General features: G+C 34.3%; 1 protein-coding gene across 1 annotated transcript; it reads left to right on the top strand.

Moving 5' to 3' along the window:
* Positions 1–3,784: 3,784 nt before the first annotated feature.
* LOC108913376 lies at positions 3,785–16,528 on the top strand. Its single transcript, XM_018718928.2, has 4 exons — positions 3,785–3,871; positions 12,742–13,073; positions 14,033–14,163; positions 16,307–16,528. The coding sequence occupies exons 1-4, from the start codon at positions 3,785–3,787 to the stop codon at positions 16,501–16,503; spliced, it is 747 nt and encodes a 248-aa protein (XP_018574444.2). The 3' UTR covers positions 16,504–16,528.
* The last annotated feature ends 3,465 nt before the right edge of the window (positions 16,529–19,993 follow it).

Below are 19,993 nucleotides of genomic sequence, written 5' to 3'. Positions count from 1 at the left end.
ATTTTAGAGATAGTAGCCAAGCCTGTAGTGTATATATAGCTTTTAGCTCTTGCTAGCTTTGTTGCTTCCTCACCCCGCCCCCCTGGTATCTGTACGCCGCTTGCCGTCACATTCACGTTTGTTTTACTAGTGCCGCTAATTCTATAAGCATTGCTTTCGTCAGGTCACTGCTTAACACCGCACCGTTATTTTACCATTCTTCGTAGTAACCCCCTGTATATAACCATAGCCACTTGCCACCGTTTAGCCGTAGATGTAGAGTGTCAAAGTGTAAATAGGTAGAATTGGACTGAATAAATGTAAATATATACCAATTGTGTGACTTTTATTCCTGTGTGAAGGAACTCTCTCTCGACCCTCTGGACATACCGTGTCTTCATTGCAGCCGCCCGCGTAGTGGTGTTTCTGCACTTTAAACAGAAACTGGCGCCCGAGGAAACCGCCGCCGCTCAGGCGTCATAGTGACGAACGACGAAAATACCAACCGATACGTCACAGTACTCGAGGATTATACTATTAAATACCCTTTTTGTGATCCTTTTTTTAAGGTGATTATCCAGTTTTTGCGTGACGATCATCCAGTTTTATGTGATGATTATCCAGTTTTTACGTTATGATTATCCAGTTTTACGTGACGATTATCCAGCCTTTAAGTGATGATTATCCAGTTTTACGTGACGATTATCCAATCTTTACGTGATGATTATCCAGTTTTACGTGACGATTATCCAGTCTTTACGTGATGATTATCCAGTTTTACGTGACGATTATCCAGTTTTTACGTTATGATTATCCAGTATTTACGTGATGATTATCCAGTCTTTACGTGATGATTATCCAGTTTTACGTGACGATTATCCAGTTTTTACGTGAAGATTTGTTACAGTGTCAACAAAATAATATTCTTGTTTACTTTAGAGAAGGCTGATAGGGTTTGGTAGATATTATTTTTTTTTGAGAGGCGGGAGACTAATACCCTATCTCTATACTGTAACGCGAATTAGAGTATTTAAAGTTCAAGGCAGCCCTTCGTCCCCTGAACGACTGAATCACACTGGCTAGTCAGTGGGACAGTGGGGTGGGTAAGAGGAGATGAGGTTGATGCTCTACCTGAATTCAAACTACTTTGAGACATCTAATTCTACTCTGTTAACTGAATTTACTTGCAAATCACAGATTGTGCTCTTTAAAAGAATATATGCAGGTGTAACACAATGTATCAGTACATATACAATATTATATCATTTGACAAGGCTTTATCTGCAGAAAGTGATCACTTGCGCTTACATATGACATTACATAGTCTAAATACAAAAATAATACTTGATCTCTCAGATTTACTAAAATTGAGCCCCAATCTGGGTGAACGTTAACTTATATCGGCAATGAATCAATAAATACTATTAAATAATAAACCAACAGTGAATAAAACCGTAAATACTATGATTATCAGTAATCAGTACTCCATTTTCAACACGGAACACATAAATGACAAAATCTCGGGGTACTTAGCTGTACTCGACAGCCAGTCAAGTTTCCAGTCGGTCTCTACGGCCCTATATACCAAGGTCTTCGAAAGGGGTGGTCGATAGGCAGAGGCACTAAAAGTCAGGTCCGGTACAAAGATCCAGTCCGTACCAACAAGGACGGTCCCATATAAGTGAGGTCCGCTACGAAATGGAGGTCCTGTACAAAATTCAATGGGAGTTCTGTACAAAATTCAATGGAAGTCCTGTACAAAATGCAATGGGGATCCCGTACGAAATGCAATGAGGGTCCCGTACCAAAATTCAATGGGGGTCCCGTACAAAATTCAATGGGGGTCCCGTACAAAATGCCCTGAAAGTACACCAATACTTAGATTTCGTGTATGGTTAGCTTTACGACGAAAACAATGAAAATTACTTACGTGGTTGGAGGTACGGCAGAAAGTGGCTTAGTACAACAGTCCCACGCCCGGGTGACGTCGTATGAACATGATCCAACCAAAAAGGCCGCTATATTTTCAATATCAACTCGCAACAAAACCAAATTCCAACGTATTGAAAATAACTATCCACTGGACAGTCACCGGCAAAGCAGTTTTAATCCTTAGAAATCTCCAAGAGGCACTATATTCTGCTTTCCAGGCAAACCCAACGGCGTGGTCACTGAGGTAAAAAAAACAATGCCCAACGCCTTTTTCCGGACCGAAATTCTAGAACAAATTCCTGCCAACCTTACCCATTTCTAACAACATGGCCCCAAATTTTCCCAGATCGACACCAGCCTCTCAAAACTAATAAAATCAGAATTATTCTCGCAATCCAAAATCATCAAAATATGAGAGTACGCTCATGGTCGCAATATTTGTAGTGCGCTTTATCGCCGCAGGAGGTTAAACACCGCGCGAACTCGCGAAGCGACGTAGGCAACCCGCGTTTCGGACGCAGGGCCGGCTGGTTGCTGACCTCGCGCTCCAAAATCTAATTTATTCGCTTGTGAAAAATTAAACCGTAACAGATTATCCAGTTTTAAATGACGATTATCCAGTCTTTATGTGACGATTATCCAGTCTTTACGTGATGATTTTCCAGTATTTACGTGATGATTATCCAGTTTTATGTTACGATTATACAGTTTTTACGTTATTATTATCCAGTCTTTACTTGACGATTATCCAGTTTTATGTAATGATTATCCAGTTCTACGTGACGATTATCCGGTTTTTACGTGATGGTTATCCAGTTTTACTTGTTGATCATCCAGTCTTTACGTGATGATTAACCAGTTTTAAGTGACGATTATCCAGGTTTTACGTTATGATTATCCAGTCTTTACGTGATGATTATCCAGTTTTACGTGACGATTATCCAGTTTTTACGTTATGATTATCCAGTTTTTACGTGACGACTATCCAGTTTTACGTGATGATCATACGTTGCTACTAATCTTGAAGTTGGCCGTTTGATAGAAAACAGGTCTCAGGCTATAGAAAACAGATCGGTAGCATATGGAGATTAGACATCACGTAAAGACTGGATAATCGTCACGTAAAACTGGATAATCATAACGTAAAACTGGATAATCGTCACATAAAACTGGATAATCATCACGTAAAGACTGGATAATCGTCACGTAAAACTGGATAATCATCACGTAAAGACTGGATAATCGTCACGTAAAACTGGATAATCATCACGTAAAGACGATAATCATCACGTAAGGACTAGATAATCATCACGTAAAGACTGGATAATCATAACGTAAAAACTGGATAATCGGCATGTAAAACTGGATAATCATCACGTAAAAGACTGGATAATCGTCACGTAAAACTAGATAATCATCACGTAAAGGCTGGATAATCGTCACGTAAAACTGGATAATCATAACGTAAAAACTGGATAATCATCACGTAAAACTGGATAATCCTCACGTAAAAACTGGATAATCACCTTAAAATAAGGATCACAAAAAGGGTATTTAAGGGTATTATCCTCGAGTACATATTCATTATACAGCTGCTACTTAAAGAGTAAACATGTATACGTGCGACATTTGCTCCAAGGGGTTTGCATATAGAAGTGGACTTAGCCGCCACGCTAATAAGCATAAATATATCACATTTCCCTGCGACACGTGGAAAGAAATTTACAAGACAGTACAACTTAATCGCTCACAGGGAAACCATACATCAGCAGTTATTGATAACAGCGAGCTAACCGCCGACGACATGAACAGTACCTGTAATAGAAAATATATATACAGACCCCTCGACTGCTATGATAATGAAACGTTAAACATGGATAATGATGAACAATTAGAAACAGATTGTGAGATCAGCGAAGATATGCTAGAAAGAGAGACCGGAGACGATCCCGACAAACTTGTAAATGATTTATCGCTATTATTACGTTTGACTAAAGAACATCACCTCTGTCGTGGCATTATCAACAAGCTACATGATATGGCAATAATTCAGTAACTTACCAATCATCTCCACCTCATCATCTTCATTTGTCTTTAGATGGCCAATCTGTGTACAGAATTATAATCGTCTACCATGAACGATTTATGTTTATGCTGGATACTGCCTTCTCCTATCATATAGCAGGCAGTTGCAATCGAGATATATTCCTGCGAATGTATTAAAATTTTTGGTGGTCCCAATAAATCTTATACATCCTTTTCAAACGTAGTGGTTGTTCAGAATAGTTCTATTAACTTGCATTGATGCTTCATCCTCACAGTAAAAATCAGTCTATTATGACGAAAGCATAAAATCGTCTACCGTGGACATAAGATTGGACATTTGAAACAGCACAAGGTTTTCCTGATAATACCAGCGCCTATTGTATAATCGCACACGAACACCTCCCACTTAGCGAAATCGTAAAGAATTTAGCTTAAAAAATAATATGCAATATAATATCATATGAATCCAAATAAAATATTCAGATGCAGCAGGAGGAACTGCGAGGATTTTTTCCTTTGAATATACAACCTACTGCAGCAATGAAGAAGAAAACAGTTACTTTTGACGAATCTAAAAATAAAGTGTATCTAATGAAAACGTGGACTTNCGGAAGATCCTACGCACTTTGATAACATCGATATTACCAACATTAGATTAACGCTAAACGGCGAGAGCTTCCCTAACGAGAGGATGCGAATTTTGCAAAGAACGACTACGCCGAAGCTCACTACAACTACACCGAGTTTTATCCAAGTTACTCGAATACGCTGCAGAAGAAATCTTTACTAGATTACCGCACCTTTAGGAATCACGCTCTTTTCGTCATCAATTGCTCGAGGCGGGATGAAAGCATAAAATCATCTACCGTGGACGTAAGATTAGACGTTGAAGCAGCACAGGGTTTTCCTGATAATACCAGCGCCTATTGTATAATCGTACACGATTGTATCATGGAATACCTCCCACTTAGCGAAATCGTAAAGAATTTAGCTTAAAAAATAATATGTAATATAATAATATCATATGAACCCAAAAAAAAAACAGTCAGATGCAGCAGGAGGAACTGCGAGGATCTTTTCCTTTGGGTATACAACCTATTGCAGCAATGAAAAAGAAAACAGTTACTTTCGACGAATCTAAAAATAAAGTGTATCTAATGAAAACGTGGACTTTTGCATCTACTGCAGCTCGACGTAGATACTGGGAATCTTTCGCTGTGGACAGACTTAGATTTAAAAGAAGAATTGAAACGACCAAAATTCTCGAGCAGTTGTTAGATAAACACCTTGAAAAAATTCGCCAATTAAAATCCGAAATAACATACTACGATAACCAGTGTGAAGTGACTAAACAGTTTCAAAAGATGAATATTCAAGACAAGTGGGATGACGTATTTATGAATTCTCATCGATTTTCTGCAACGAAGGATGGACCTACATCTACAAGAATTGAACCAATTACGTTATAATATTACATTTATTATATTTTAATATGCTTAATATATTCTTACGTATCCTTGTTTGTTTTATTTCCTCTCTCCCTCTACTTTTCAGGTATAAGAAAAACCAGTTATATGGCTATATACAAATTATTATGTAGCTCATTCGTTAATATAGGCAGTGGTTTGTTGCTTAACAACGATGGCCGTTTTACGTTTCAATTTCAACTGCAGTACTACAAAATGTGTTATATGTACATGATATACACAACGTAGAAAAAACGTATGTGTGCTACCGAAATGCCAGCGAAAGTGATACGTGTCCGCATACGTTAACTCAGATGAGGCATACTATAGTTAATGGCGAAAAGTTGAGGGTCTTCGGGGCACCAATTCCGGAAGATTCTAAATTCTACAAGTTGAGAATAATGTTTCAAGATAAATCGATTGGAGATTTCGATGTCTGGAGACCATTACCTATTTTAAACTGCTCCGATTATGAAGATGTATATGTAGACGCACTCATCGTGGCGTCTGAGGCTACGAAAACAGATATGAATACAATTTCTGGGCTTATTTACTTTATAACAGTTGCTACAATTGCGTTAGTACTGAAGAGCATCGCAAAAATCATTAAAAAGTATTATGGTATTAAGTTAATGTAGCGAAACCCCACATCTTTGCAGCATTAACGCTACAAAGCTATGTCAGGATGGTGGAAAAGAGTTTAAATATTGGCTACGTAATAAAATATTGAAAGAGCTTATGCGATATTATGCATCAGAAGGTGCTGGGGACTATTATCCCTAGCAAACAGTAACGGGTAATAAGAACCCCGTATAAATACGATTATTTCTGGGACGTATAATTTAATTTATTCACACAAATAATTTACACATAATAAAACACAGCAGCAAGAATGACAGTGAATAAATAAGCAGGCAATAAGTGATTAAACACTTGTTTTGCACAACAAAAGCAACAATAAAATATAAGCTACTTAGTAAATAAAAACGAAAATGAATACAAATCCACAACAAAAGTTAACTAAAAACCTAGTACAAACAAAGCATCAAAATACAGTAAATATATAAAATCGCACAGAATTACATACGCGCAGTCAAGTGTGCGCCGTACAGGACTATGCACAACATGCAAGTAGTCAAAAAGAGTGGTCGGTACTTAAGAGCTAATGAAATATAACCTCGCACATCCTTCACAACTTACATTCAATAATGTCGCTAACCATTGCTCTGTTGCTGCAAAAGATAAACGCCTTCAACTTTCTTCTGAAGTGTTTAAAGCCCGTAATATGCTTCAGTGATACAGATAATGAATTAAATAACTTTGGGGCCATAACAGTATAGCAGAGAAGGATTTAATTACTAAAGGTACGATGTGATGGTCTTTATTACGAGTAAGGTAGTTATGACTAGGAAGTAATGCCTTACTCTTATTGGTGTGATATTTTAATAATGCACATTAATAATAAATCTGCCGAATGTCCATAATCCTACTCTCAGCGTATAGAAAGTCTGAAGAGTAATCATATTTTTTTCCGAATATTCAAAAAATCTTCAAAAATCTTTTTTGGTTGATTTCAAGGGGGTTAATATGAACCCTTCGCGCAGAACCCCAAGCGAGAATGCCATATCGAATATGGCTTTCAGCTAAGGCATAATACAAAGTCTTCAGATGTTTAATAGGTAGGTANTCAGCATATAGGGAAAAGCAGATGTTTTCTAATACCGAGTCAATGGCATTTATATACAAAATAAATAATAAAGGTCCCAGGATGGACCCTTGGGGCACCCCTGTACCAACTATTTTATACTTAGAGGCAACACATGATTGAAAGTCATCTCCACGATATTGTATAGATGTAAATTGTTTCCTACCATTAATGAAAGAATAAACCCACTGCAAAGATTTACCTCTGACTCCATAGTCTGATAGTCGGCTAAGTAATATTCAGCTTCATATACCATTATACCATTGTGTACGATTTTTTTCCTTTTCTTTTTGACTGCTATTACTGTCGCTAGGAGACACTTTCCAGATACCATTGTTTGTTTAATTCAACTGAACGGACTCTGCTATAATACTCGTAGTCAGAGGCGGTCTTAGGGGATGGCGAGCGGGGCAATCGCCCAGGGCCTCGCTCTTTCAGGGGCCTCGCGCAACAACCCGAGTAAAAAAAGTTTATATTTAAAAGTTTATTTTATCCTTAGCTCTTAGTTATATAGGTATATGACAATAAAATAAAGTTTGTTAATAATTCATAGTAAATATATTAATACTTAATAAGCAGGTGCCTAAATAATATTTCTTATTTAGATTTATTTAACGATCGATATCAAAATCAATTAATTTATCAGTGGATAATAATATTTTTTATAATTTGACTATAAAACATAATTGACTAAGTTCATGTATATGTATATATATTTTTTAAACTTTTAGTTACGTCATTTTATTTTCGCATTCTTAGCAAACTCTTACATTTGATACCCATATCATAGGGGTGCATAAAAAATAACTGGCCCGCCATCTTTGGGAGTTCGATATATTGGATTTAGAATGACGTCACTTAACTAACCAAGCATTGTTATCCAAACTAAACGTATATACAAAATTTCAGCTCCATCGGTTGGAGACAACTTTTTTAAAATTCAGTTGCAAGTCTTGACTCATACTAACAAGACAAGCTAAATAAAAACTTGTACAAATATGTTTGAATCTTGTACCTTATTTTATCATTAGTAATAATTTGTCGTCTTAGTATTTGTTAACATTTAAAAATCTTTTAATATTTGAAATCTCAAAATTTATAACTTCTGCATTTTTCTTAAATCATCAGAAATATCTACTGGTACATTCGATTTACGTACATTACACAAAGAACAAGGACCTCGCAAAGATCTGCTGCCCGGGGCCTCGTAAAATCTGCTGCTCGGAGCCTCGCAAGGGTTAAGGCCGCCCCTGCTCGTAGTATGTGAGCAAGAAAACCGTACATTCTTGGTTCCCGCGATTTGATCCGTACGGTCCTGTTTGCACGAATGGAACAAGTCTGCGTGGCCCTTTATGTTGTAACTAATAGAAAGTTTTAATATAATTTAGGATTTTGGGCAGGGATGCACATACCGCGGCCCGCGGGCCGCATGCGGCCCGCTGTCGATGTTTATGCGGCCCGCCAACGAATTTTAAAAGTATTCTACTCGCCGCGCTCCGGTCCAAGCATATTATTACGAGACTAGAAATCTGTCGCATCAACTAGATTACAGATTCGCGAAACACGTCGATCCCCGAACAAAGTGGATGGTTCTCGATGTTTGGTAACTCGTATAAATACGACGCATCGCCGGCTACCGGGGCAGTTAAGTTTTGACTACGGATAAGCGAACGTTATACTGTTTGAGAACTGTAATCTGTGACGAGTAAATATTTCGTCGTTCGAACTTGGCTTTTACCGACTGTAACATATAATATTAATTTTGATATGGATAAACCAGGCCCCAGTAAGAAACGTAGTCGTAAGGTTGAAGATGAAAATCGACAGTTTCATGATATTTGGACCGAAAAATACTTTTTTATTTCATCGCATAACAAAATTGTCTGTTTAATATGCAAGAGTAGTGTTTCTATTCCGAAGGAATATAATGTGAAAAGGCACTATGAAACCCAGCATCCAACTTTTACCAAATTAACTGGCGAAAATCGAACGCAAAGAATTTCCACTTTACAACGGGAACTAATAGGCCAGCAATCTATGTTTACAAAACCAATTCAAGATGCTGAAACAGCCACTGAAGTTAGCTTTGAAATATCTCGAATAATAGCGAAAACTTGTCGGCCTTTTAAAGATGGTGAGTTTGTTAAGCAATGTTTGGATATCGCCGCAAAAAAAATTTGTCCGGAAAATGTAAAGAAGTTTGAAAAAATTCAGTTAAATCGGATGACTGTTCAAAGAAGAATTACCGCATTAGCAGATAATATAGAAGAGCAATTAGCTACGAAATCGAGAAGTTTTGAGTATTTTTCTATAGCGCTCGACGAATCTACAGATATAAGTTCAACTGCTCAACTATTAATATTTTTACGAGGTGTAACGCAAAATTTTGAAGTGAGTGAAGAACTGATTGGTATGAGTTCTTTGACAAGTCAAACCAGGGGAAGTGACATGCTCAAAGCTCTTCTAGAAAAATGTTCTATAATGGATTTGGATTTAACGAAAATATCTGGAATTACAACTGACGGAGCACCTTCAATGGTTGGAAGTACATCTGGGATAGTAACTCTGTTAAAAACATATTTACAAACTAAAAACATAAATACCAAGGAATTAATGCAGTTTCATTGTATTATACATCAAGAGGCCCTCTGTTCAAAATTATTGGGATTTGAAAATGTTATGAAAGTTGTAGTACCTACCGTAAACTTTATAAAATCACGAGGTCTCAATCACCGACAATTCAAACAATTTCTCGAGGATATTGAAAGCGAATATGGTGATCTCCTGTTTTACACTGAAGTAAGGTGGCTAAGTCGTGGGTTGACACTACAGCGATTTCTTAACTTGATTGAAGAAATCCAACTATTTCTGGCGGAAAAGAAAAACGACGTCCCCGAACTCGACAACCCTGATTGGCTGTGTGACTTAGCGTTTCTTGTAGACATCACAAATCACTTGAATGTCTTAAATACGCGACTCCAAGGCAAAGATCAATTGATTTCGCAGCTATACTCTCATGTTTCGTCCTTTCAATGCAAATTGAGTCTTTTCAGGACACAAATCAATTCAGCCAATTACGGCCATTTTCCGAACTACAAAAAAATTATGGAGAAGTTCAATAAAACTGACGTCAATTTCGCTCATGTTGAAAAAATTGATATTTTGATACAAGCTTTTGAAAATCGTTTTGTAGACTTCAAAAAAGTTAAACCGCTATTGGACATTTTCAGCAATCCTTTCAACATTTCACCCGAAAATGCGCCGGAATTAATGCAGCTGGAATTAATAGACATGCAAAATGATGATAATTTAAGAAACAAATTTAATGAAGGTAATTTACTCAACTTCTACCGTTGCGTTGATAAAAACGCTTATAAAGAGTTGCGAATAAATGCATTGAAATGCGCAAGCTTATTTGGATCGACGTATATTTGTGAACAAACGTTTTCAGTGATGAAACTTAACAAAACGAAAAACCGAAACCGTCTGGCAAATGAAAATTTGGAAGCAATTATACGTGTGGCTACAAGTAATGTGGAGCCAAATATAAAAAAACTTGTTAGTTCAATGCAATGTCATGCATCAAAATAATAAAACATGAAATATTACATTGTAATGATTACATAATTATTACAACAAACATTTTTGAAGGTTATTTTATTTTTATCATTGTATTTCATACTATTTAAAAATAAAAAATGTTGTGTTAATAAATATTGTTTGTAGTGGCCCGTCCTTGGCTTATATTTTTCCCGAGTGGCCCCTGCTCCCTATAAGTCTGTGCATCCCTGATTTAGGGTAATATGTTATTTGTATCATGAGTCTGCTTTTACTGATGTTTTAACATTACCGCGATTGTCAAGTAAGGGGTTTAAAATATAAATTAAAATTAAATAATAATTGGTATAAATACATTTTATATTAAAATATTAAAAAATATGTGTGTATTAATATTGTAATATTAACAATTTCCCAATAATAAGATCATTTCCTTTGGTGAAATTCAATATAAAAATGGCAAAATAACTTCTGTTTTTCATGTTTCATTGAAATTTCTCGAAATAATAGATGATGATAGAAGCAGAATTATGACAAAAGTAACAATTTATATTAAATAGAATTATGTAATTATGTAGTTGTTCTTCGTCTACGGTATAGATGGCACTACCAAAACGATCAAACCTGCCAACCCTGTGCATCTTGTGCACGGCCAGAATGCTTCGGACTCGCTACATGCATGAAGCGCTTCTCTAATTGACTGACGTTCCACCTGTCTTCAACAATCAACATCAAATAGCACAAGATCCGGATTTCACAAGCAAGGTGCTTTTTACGAATGAATGTTGTTTTACTAAAGAAGGCATACTAAATTTTCACAACGTTCACTATTGGTGTGATGCAATTCCTCACGTTGTACAGAGATCTCGGTTTCAGCAACGGTTTTCAGTGAATGTGTGGTATGGTGTTTTTGGTGACAGATTACTCGGTTCGATAGTGTTACCTGCACGTTTAAATAGTGCTGTTGAGTTTTTAACAAACGCCTTATCGGATTTGTTGGAAAACGTCCCTTTACAAATTTGTGCCCAAATGATCTTCATGCATGATGATACCCCTCCCCATGTTTCTCATACAGTTTGTGAATTTTTACATACCAACTTTCCGTAAAGGTGGATAGGACGAATTTGAATAAATTTCAGCATTTTCGAACACAAAATTTAAACCGTCAAAGCCGCCATCAGCACTTTTGCACTGCGGCGCGCGGCAACATCGATATCAAAGGTGCAACTGGCTACTGCACCAGGAATGGCTTTAAATTTAAAACGTAATAATAAAGGTTGCTCTTATTTCAGAATCACCCTGTTACAATTTTTTATCAAATATTTGAAAAAAATGAAAATTAAAAAATGGAACACGACCCTATTCAAACAAACAAAAGTCCTCTTGTGCAGAAAATATACTTGGAAATGTTTCTTTGTGCAAATATTTCGCAGTGCCTTGCGTGAATTGTTAGAAAATATATGTATTATTTGTCGTATCTATGTACTGAAATTATCGGTAAAATATTTTTGTCATTATGTTGCCAAACTGTAAAATTATTAAATACGTCTCTGTTTTTTACACATTGGCGAATAGTAGAGCGTCTCTACAGTGTAGGAAAGTACCGATGGTCTATCAGAAGTTACGTGAGAGCGATAAAGTAAGCCATAGCAATCCATGCGATAGAGAAGGATGGCTATAATGAAGGCCTCTCATAGTCACCGCCCGTTTCGCCCTTCCGCAAATAAGATCCACTTCTTATTTGTGGAAGGGCGAAATGGGCGTTGACTATTAGACGCCTTCATTATAGCCATCCTTGTCTATCACATGGATTTCTATGGCTTACTTTATCGCTCTCACGTAACTTCTGATAGACCATCGGTACTTTCCTACACTGTATATACTAAAAAGCATGCGCAACCTACTATGCGGGTATTACGATCTCGGCTCAGCTAAATTAGTTGGTTTATATAATATGTGGTTTAGTTATAGTTTATTTTTTTATTGATAAATAACACATCAACGGTATTCAATAATTTTGATTATTTTAAATTAGTTTTGTTTAATTTGTAAAAGAGTAGGTATAACAGCAATTTAACTCCGTCTGTGATTTTTAAAATCTACATTAACAAGTCAAGTGAATACCACATCAGTAACTTAATATACCTATTAAAATTATTTTTGTCAAGGAATCATCAGACCCACTACGAACAGTTTGGGATACTACAAGCATCAGTTAAAATCGATAATAAAAATTACGATATACAACTAGAAACCGTCAGGGATCACAGTTTTGGTGTGCATAGGGAATGGAGACAATTTAAACGATACGGACTTCATTTTTTCTCTACGCAAAAAGGTGATAGATTTTCTTTGGGACAAATTTGTCTGCCCATAAATTTCTCCCGGTAAGTAAATATTGGAGGTATAAAAAAACATGATCTATTGATGAAGAGACATCTTACACAAAGAATATACTTATATAGATATTAAAATTTTAACAATACAAGGTGGAACACATTTTAATTAACTTTAAGAACCTTATTTAATGTTTCCAAAATTTAAACCCTTTTTCAAGTGCCTAAAATTTCAACATACCACGTTTAAGGAAATATTTCCACTTGGATTAATTGGAGAAGGACAAACAGTTAATCCATATTTTGTACATTAATATCCAGATAATACTCTTGCGGACTACACTGCTTGTTACATGTCTATGATAATTAATGCCTTAGTAATGCCGTAGTAATTTCTTCAGAATGCAACACCTGTGCAATGCCTAGAAATATCTAATGTCCTATAATGCTCACCAATGTTTAATCTTTAGATATTGTATACCAGAAACACCAGCGATTTTCTCCTCAAACAGAAGAGAAACGAAAATCAATTTAAAGATCATTTAATTATCTTGTCAATGGTAATTTGTTTTTTTAAATTTGAACCATATACTATATCGAAATAATGCTGGTTCAAGTTCTGTGAATAAAGAGTAAAATCTAATTTAGTATTTCTTATAAGGAGTTTTTACTGATCCGCTATAAACGGAATCTTTTCACAAACAAAAATGGACCTATTTGTCATGGAAAATTGGTTGTTCCATAAACAAGGGTTTTTTTCACAAAAATCCAGGTGAAAATTTCTACGTAGACAACCTCTATTCGAAGTAAAACTATTTAACAATAAATAATATCGGTAAACATGCAGATACAATGTTAAATTTATTATTGAGTTTTATTAGTTACTGAAAAATGTAAACAGAATAAAACACGATAAAGTAATCGTAAAATGACATCATATGTTTGCTCATTCATCACGTTCCACCTTTTACAAGAAATTAGTGTTTGTTCAAATTACCGCAACTTTTCAGTTTGACAGTTGGATACATTTATCTGGCAAAAGATAAAAAAATTTATTCAGTGCAGGACTGTGACTTAGAACTATATCAACACGGTCATTTTGGAACGCCTCCAAGAGATTATGCCTTCAGCTTTACTGCAGGTTAGTATTTTTTACTTCTAGGATAAAACAAAATATGTACAGAGTGGCCTAAATTCTACAGTTTTGAAAAACTTTTTTGTAAGAGATTCAGGGAGTTTCCATTTTTGGTCGTTTTTTTTTGTCAAAATATCTTATTTTTGTTAAGGTTTTTATGATAACATTTTCTAGGTAGAATCAGAAAAGTGCATAGGTAGTCCACTGAATTGAAAAATAAAATTATACAAAAATATATATCGTTGGATTTTATCAAAAAAAAACTGAATAAATATCTGTACAAAAATAACAAATTTTCAGAAATAAAAAAGTTATTCGATTACAGAAACAAAGGATGAAATGAAAAAAAAACGAATCGAGAAAATGTGGCGAAAATCAAGCCAATAGCATGTTATCAAGATTTTTATTTGCGTCCTGGGAAAATACGTATTTTTCTAAAACTCTAAAAGATATGAAAGATAGAAAAAAGTAATTAAGATGTCATTAGATATTCGAGAATTCGAAGAAAAACTAAATAACATAAACCGCACCTCGACATACTGATTTGTTTAAAAGATTTTTCATTTTTGGCAATGTTTCTGAAATGTCCTGATTTCTTTTATTTTTGAAGAGGAAATTTTTATTCAGTTTTTTTGCGCAGGTCTAGTTCTGTGTTATTTTTGGTTTTTCAGTTTCAACCCAACCTGATATACCCGTCCATGAAAAAATACATGGCACATAGAATAGGCAACTTGCATGAAAATTTAATTTTTTTCAGAACTGAACTTTATAGTCTTTAACCGACAACTAACAGTGAAAAAAAAATATTTTAAGATGTTTAAAATTATGCTTGGATTAAATGAAGCAATTGCGAATATCTCGAAGCAGGGGAGGTTTGTAGATATCAAACAAGCTTACCGTTTTCCAATAAAAATAATCAGTTAATCATATTTTTTATTCAAAATTGATGAGATTGAGGCTTGCATGAAATAAATTATGATGAGTAATTTCTATTCATAAGTGCATAAATAGCGCCCTCTAAAAATAACCTGATAACTGATTTCAGATTCGAATTTCCCACCATTTTCACTAAAACTGAAAAATTTATGAAATTTAATTTAATTTAATTTATTCACACAAATAATTTTACACATAATAAAACACAGCAGCATGAATGACAGTGAATAAATAAGCAGGCAATAAGTGATTAAATACTTGTTTTGCACAACAAAAGCAACAATAAAATATAAACAACTTAGTAAATAAAAACGAAAATGAATACAAATCCAAAACAAAAGTTAACTAAAAACCTAGTACAAACAAAGCATCAAAAGACAGTAAATCAATAATAAATCTAAAATCAGTCTTTAACACCCTAAATCTCATTATTGTCATGCCTAGAATCTATAGTTACTCTATGGCCCAATCAATGTTAGGGACCACCCTGTATAAGTTGGGTGTATGTGTATTAAGAAATATACTAACAAAAAATTATCCCTTACAAGCATATATATAATTACTTTTTTTAAGGATAAAACTTATGAGTGATTCAGACTTAAGGTCGTCGTGCTCTCGGTGCGTCATAAAACTTTTAAAAATAAATGGTGTTTTTCAAATAAACTTTCTTCAAAAATGCTTCAGTTTCGAGATGGAAAATGAAGTTACAAAAATGTATATTATTGACGGAGGTGAATTCAATTAACTAAAAAAAGTAGCACACCACTGTATTCACGGTTACAACTATACTTACTTAGTCAAAAATTATAATTTAATTTCTTATTATTTTCTGTAGAAAATTTGTCGTTAAACTGCGACAGATATCAAAAAATTTCAAGACATTTTTACTTGTTTAAAGACTTTATCGAAAAAGTGAGTTATTTTTATCTGGTACAGGGGCGTAGTACAGAACCAATACCTCCGTCATTGGTTTCTTAAGGAACTTGATATTGCCGCATGTCAGGCGGCCCATTCAGTTAAAATGTGTACTATATTTATTTTAAATATCTCAGTTCGGAAAATATAATTTTTTTCAACTTTATCCGATATTTCGAAACCGAGGCTTTTTGAAAAAGTTCATATTAAAAACCATTTACTTTTAAAAGTTCTATGACATACCGGGTCCCACTTTAAATCTGACTGTATATTTTATATGTTTTGGGTATTTTTTTAGGAAACAAAAAGTACGTTGTTAAGGTAAACGTGATAGATTCGCCTTATTTCTACATTAGCAAAGACTGGGAAGCGAAAATATTCGAGAGTTTATGTGAATTTGAAGTAAACGGTGTTAAAGGCTGGGGTGCTGCAGAGTGGCAATACAGGAACATCGAAGGAAAAACTGTTATGGATTATTCTGAAAATGTTCGATAAATTTTACAATACATATAATCATCCACTTCTTTTTATTTAATGCCTAAACTAAATCACAGAAATATTGTGGTTTTAAAGAAGTATAGATTCCTGTTTCTTTTTTAAGATAACATTCTAATAGCAAAAGTAATACTAAATGTGATTACATTAAAAAAACAAATTCTGCAAGTTTTAACAATAGTATCAATTTCCCACCAATTTTCTATAAAGTTTCGTGAATTAAGCTGAATGTGAGTCTCTCTCTGAATAAACTAAAATTTCATTAAAATTGGACTATATGAGGAATAATGGATCAGGGTGTCTCTAAAACGCATGTACTAAAAATAATTAAATAATTTATAACCAAAATTTTACCAAAATCTTTTTTTTAAGTGTCAATTAATTAATCAATAAGTAGGTAATCAATCAAAAGTATTATTATTATTTTAGTACTAAAATTTATTATTAAATTAGTGGGAAAAATATTCACTAATTTTTGTTAATTTGTAAATTTTTGTTCCTAGAGAAAATAAAATTTAATATTTTCTTTGCATTGTTTAAATTATACCTTTGAAAACAAGACAGATTATTTATTTAATAAATTCGAGAGAAAATCTTGAAAGAGACGCATAAAAAATAATGTTTTTTTTCAATCCCTTAACTAGGCCCCCACCAAATTTCTGCCTATAGGCCTCACAAGCGTAAATCCGGCGCTGGTACTAGCAAACCACTGTAATTTCTATATCACAAAAAGGACTATATCTCAGTAAGCGTCAAATTTTTTATATAGATAAGCTGGTTTCATAAAATGATCTCATTTTGATCCCAGGAAATAAATACATGTAGGTACCTACCAAGCTATCATAGAATCTGTTTTTGTCTTTACATCATAAAACGTGTTTTATACGCAAGCAATTTTATCGTTCTGCAACAAGCTCTAAATTCCATAACACCAAATTGTAGTCTGCAATTTAACTAATGACAAACAATTGACAATCTGAATTTACTACTTTTAGGCCGGGTTGTATAATAACCGTTTAAACTTAAGGTTAATCCATAGTTTAAATTTCGGATTAAACTATAAACTCCGCAGTCGAAATTATAGAGAGTGATTCATCGCTAGCTTCTGGACTAGTAAGGGGGATGAAGCGTGCCGGGAACGAAAATCCATTGGCGTGTCTGCGTAAAAGGCAACAAGATATAGAAAATAATGAAAAAGGATAATAAAACATAACATCTAATATTTTTTTACGGTTTGCAAAACAGGCACTTTGATCCATTTTAATTATTACAGCATTTTAAAACGTGCCAATTGTGTTTTTTTAATTTATAAATTTATTATAGCCATGGAATTAGACCCCTCGTCTACGCTTATGCTATGACGTTTCTCAGGACGGGTTAAATCAAGTCCGTTTACACCCACTAAAAAAGCATTTCCCAATTCCCTACCAAGTGCAAAAGACAGAGATACAATATAGATCGACGTTCAGTGTAACTCGGTCTCTAGACGATTATAGATTCTATCGATGTGCGTAGCGAGCGGCACAAAGATAAATAATATTGAACCGTACAAAAATCATTTTATATTTTATACGCATTATGGTAATAGTGTTTTTATTTTATATCTTAGTCACTCTATAATTTCGACCGCGGAGATAAAGATTAGAGAAACGTCTTATAAACAAATTTAAGAAATGCAATGTTGGTACACCTGCTTGTCATAAGCTGTAACTTCACTTCAGTAGGTACGTACCTTATTACGTATAAACGTATTAACAAATAACAAATGCTGAATTTGTTCTAGCAATACACGCATTGAAACTTTGGAATAAATTGTTAATAAATTCACCCTCACTCCAACACTCCATATATGACTGGGTCTTATTCTAAAATTTGTTGGCTGTTTGGTGGCCTCAATTATTACATTGATGATGTGTTCTTCCTCATCAGATAATATATCATCAAACATTTCGAAAACATCTACATCCACTACATCGTTAATTTCCATTTCTATAAGGCTTTGCCCTCTTTCTCATTTTATGGTATTTTCTGTACAATTCTAGACAGGTCTATGATACAATTAGGATCTATTGGCACAGATTAACCCTACCAAAAAACTGTGCTATGGGTACAAAATGTTTTCCATAGTTGCGTTTAACTTCAACGTGTGCTTTAAACGGAGCTTTTGTAGCGGTTAAAGTTTAAACCCTACTCACCAGTTTAAACGCCAGTCTACTAATTAACTAAGCTTATAAAACGTTCACTATTTCAAGGTCACAGTTTAAACGCCTATTTCAAGTTTAAACCTATATACAGGCTGTCTACTATAAGAGGGCCACTCCTATGTATCTCGCTTAATATACGACGCACGTCAAAAATCTTGGTAGGTACCTATATGTTTTTTGTTGCATTTTTTGAGGCCTTTATGCCTGTAGAAACAAATTTGAGATCCATGGCCAACTTTGTGAGTAATCATAAAAAAACCGGAAAAGTACCGAAAGTTTAGGGTCGTTTAACTTTTTTATTTTAAGAGAGAGAAAACTTATTTTCATAAAATTTCATGGCAAAATTGATATCTTTCACCTGGTATAAACAGATTTTAGAACTATCGTATGTAAATTGCTGCGCCCTCTACACGGACAAAAAAAAATTGTTATCGAAGTCGGCTATGGCCACAAAAAAATTGCTTGTTTTTTCTTCTTTAATGCGATATACTACATGTCCCATTTATCTTTTACATTTATTACATTTTTTATAATTTTGATGTAAAAAATATAAACATTTTCGTGATGTTTAAGTTAATGTATAAATTGTTTTAAACACGTCAAATATAAAAAAAAATAATAAATATAATGTACTTCTTTTAAGAAAAATACAAAGTTTCTTATTACATTATTATACTATTGGTTTTTACATTAGAGAGAACTGAGCCTTAAACATTGTTTTTGCACGGATAAAGCAGCTTGCTAAGTGTAGCAAGCTATGACCAGTAATGTCAACATTTGACAAATTGTTTATTGTTGTCATCTGTTGGTTTGAAAATTGTTGTTGTAATTGTTATTTAAAAAACTATAATTTTTAATAAAAATGGTATTTTCAAATATTGAGAAGTATAATATGTTTGTGTTGTATTGTCAATACAATTTCAATTCTGCTCAAGCACTGGCGGAATATAGAAATAAATTCCCAAATGCCGCCCAACCCAACAGAAGAACTTTTTCAAAATTACGAGAAAACCTTCGAAGATATGGATCTTTTAAGAAGGACAGGGGAATAAAATCAGCTAATGTTGTTAATAACATAGGTAATGCTAACAGAATTTTAAATTATGTGAATAGGAAAAATGAACAAAACACTGATACATCTTTGAGAGAAATTGCAGTAAACTGCAATGTAAAGAAGGATAGTGCAAGAAGAATATTGCGAAAAAATGGTTTCAGATGTTATAAGGTGAAAAAAGTGCATCACTTGAGAGAGGCAGATAAACCGAGGAGATTAAGATTCTGTAGGT

This window comes from Anoplophora glabripennis, unplaced genomic scaffold (genome assembly GCF_000390285.2).
Source record: "Anoplophora glabripennis isolate ALB-LARVAE unplaced genomic scaffold, Agla_2.0 scaffold1006, whole genome shotgun sequence".
NCBI classification, from domain to species: Eukaryota; Metazoa; Arthropoda; class Insecta; order Coleoptera; family Cerambycidae; genus Anoplophora; species Anoplophora glabripennis.
This window is presented reverse-complemented; position numbering and strand designations above follow the sequence as displayed.

Excerpts from the sequence above, each read along its gene's own strand:
- LOC108913376 (XM_018718928.2), top strand. The coding sequence starts at position 3,785 with ATGGATAATGATGAACAATTAGAAACAGATTGTGAGATCAGCGAAGAT. Across the intron at positions 13,074-14,032 it reads CTGCCCATAAATTTCTCCCG|TTTGACAGTTGGATACATTT; the intron begins GTAAGTAAATAT and ends GCAACTTTTCAG. Across the intron at positions 14,164-16,306 it reads TGCCTTCAGCTTTACTGCAG|GAAACAAAAAGTACGTTGTT; the intron begins GTTAGTATTTTT and ends GTATTTTTTTAG.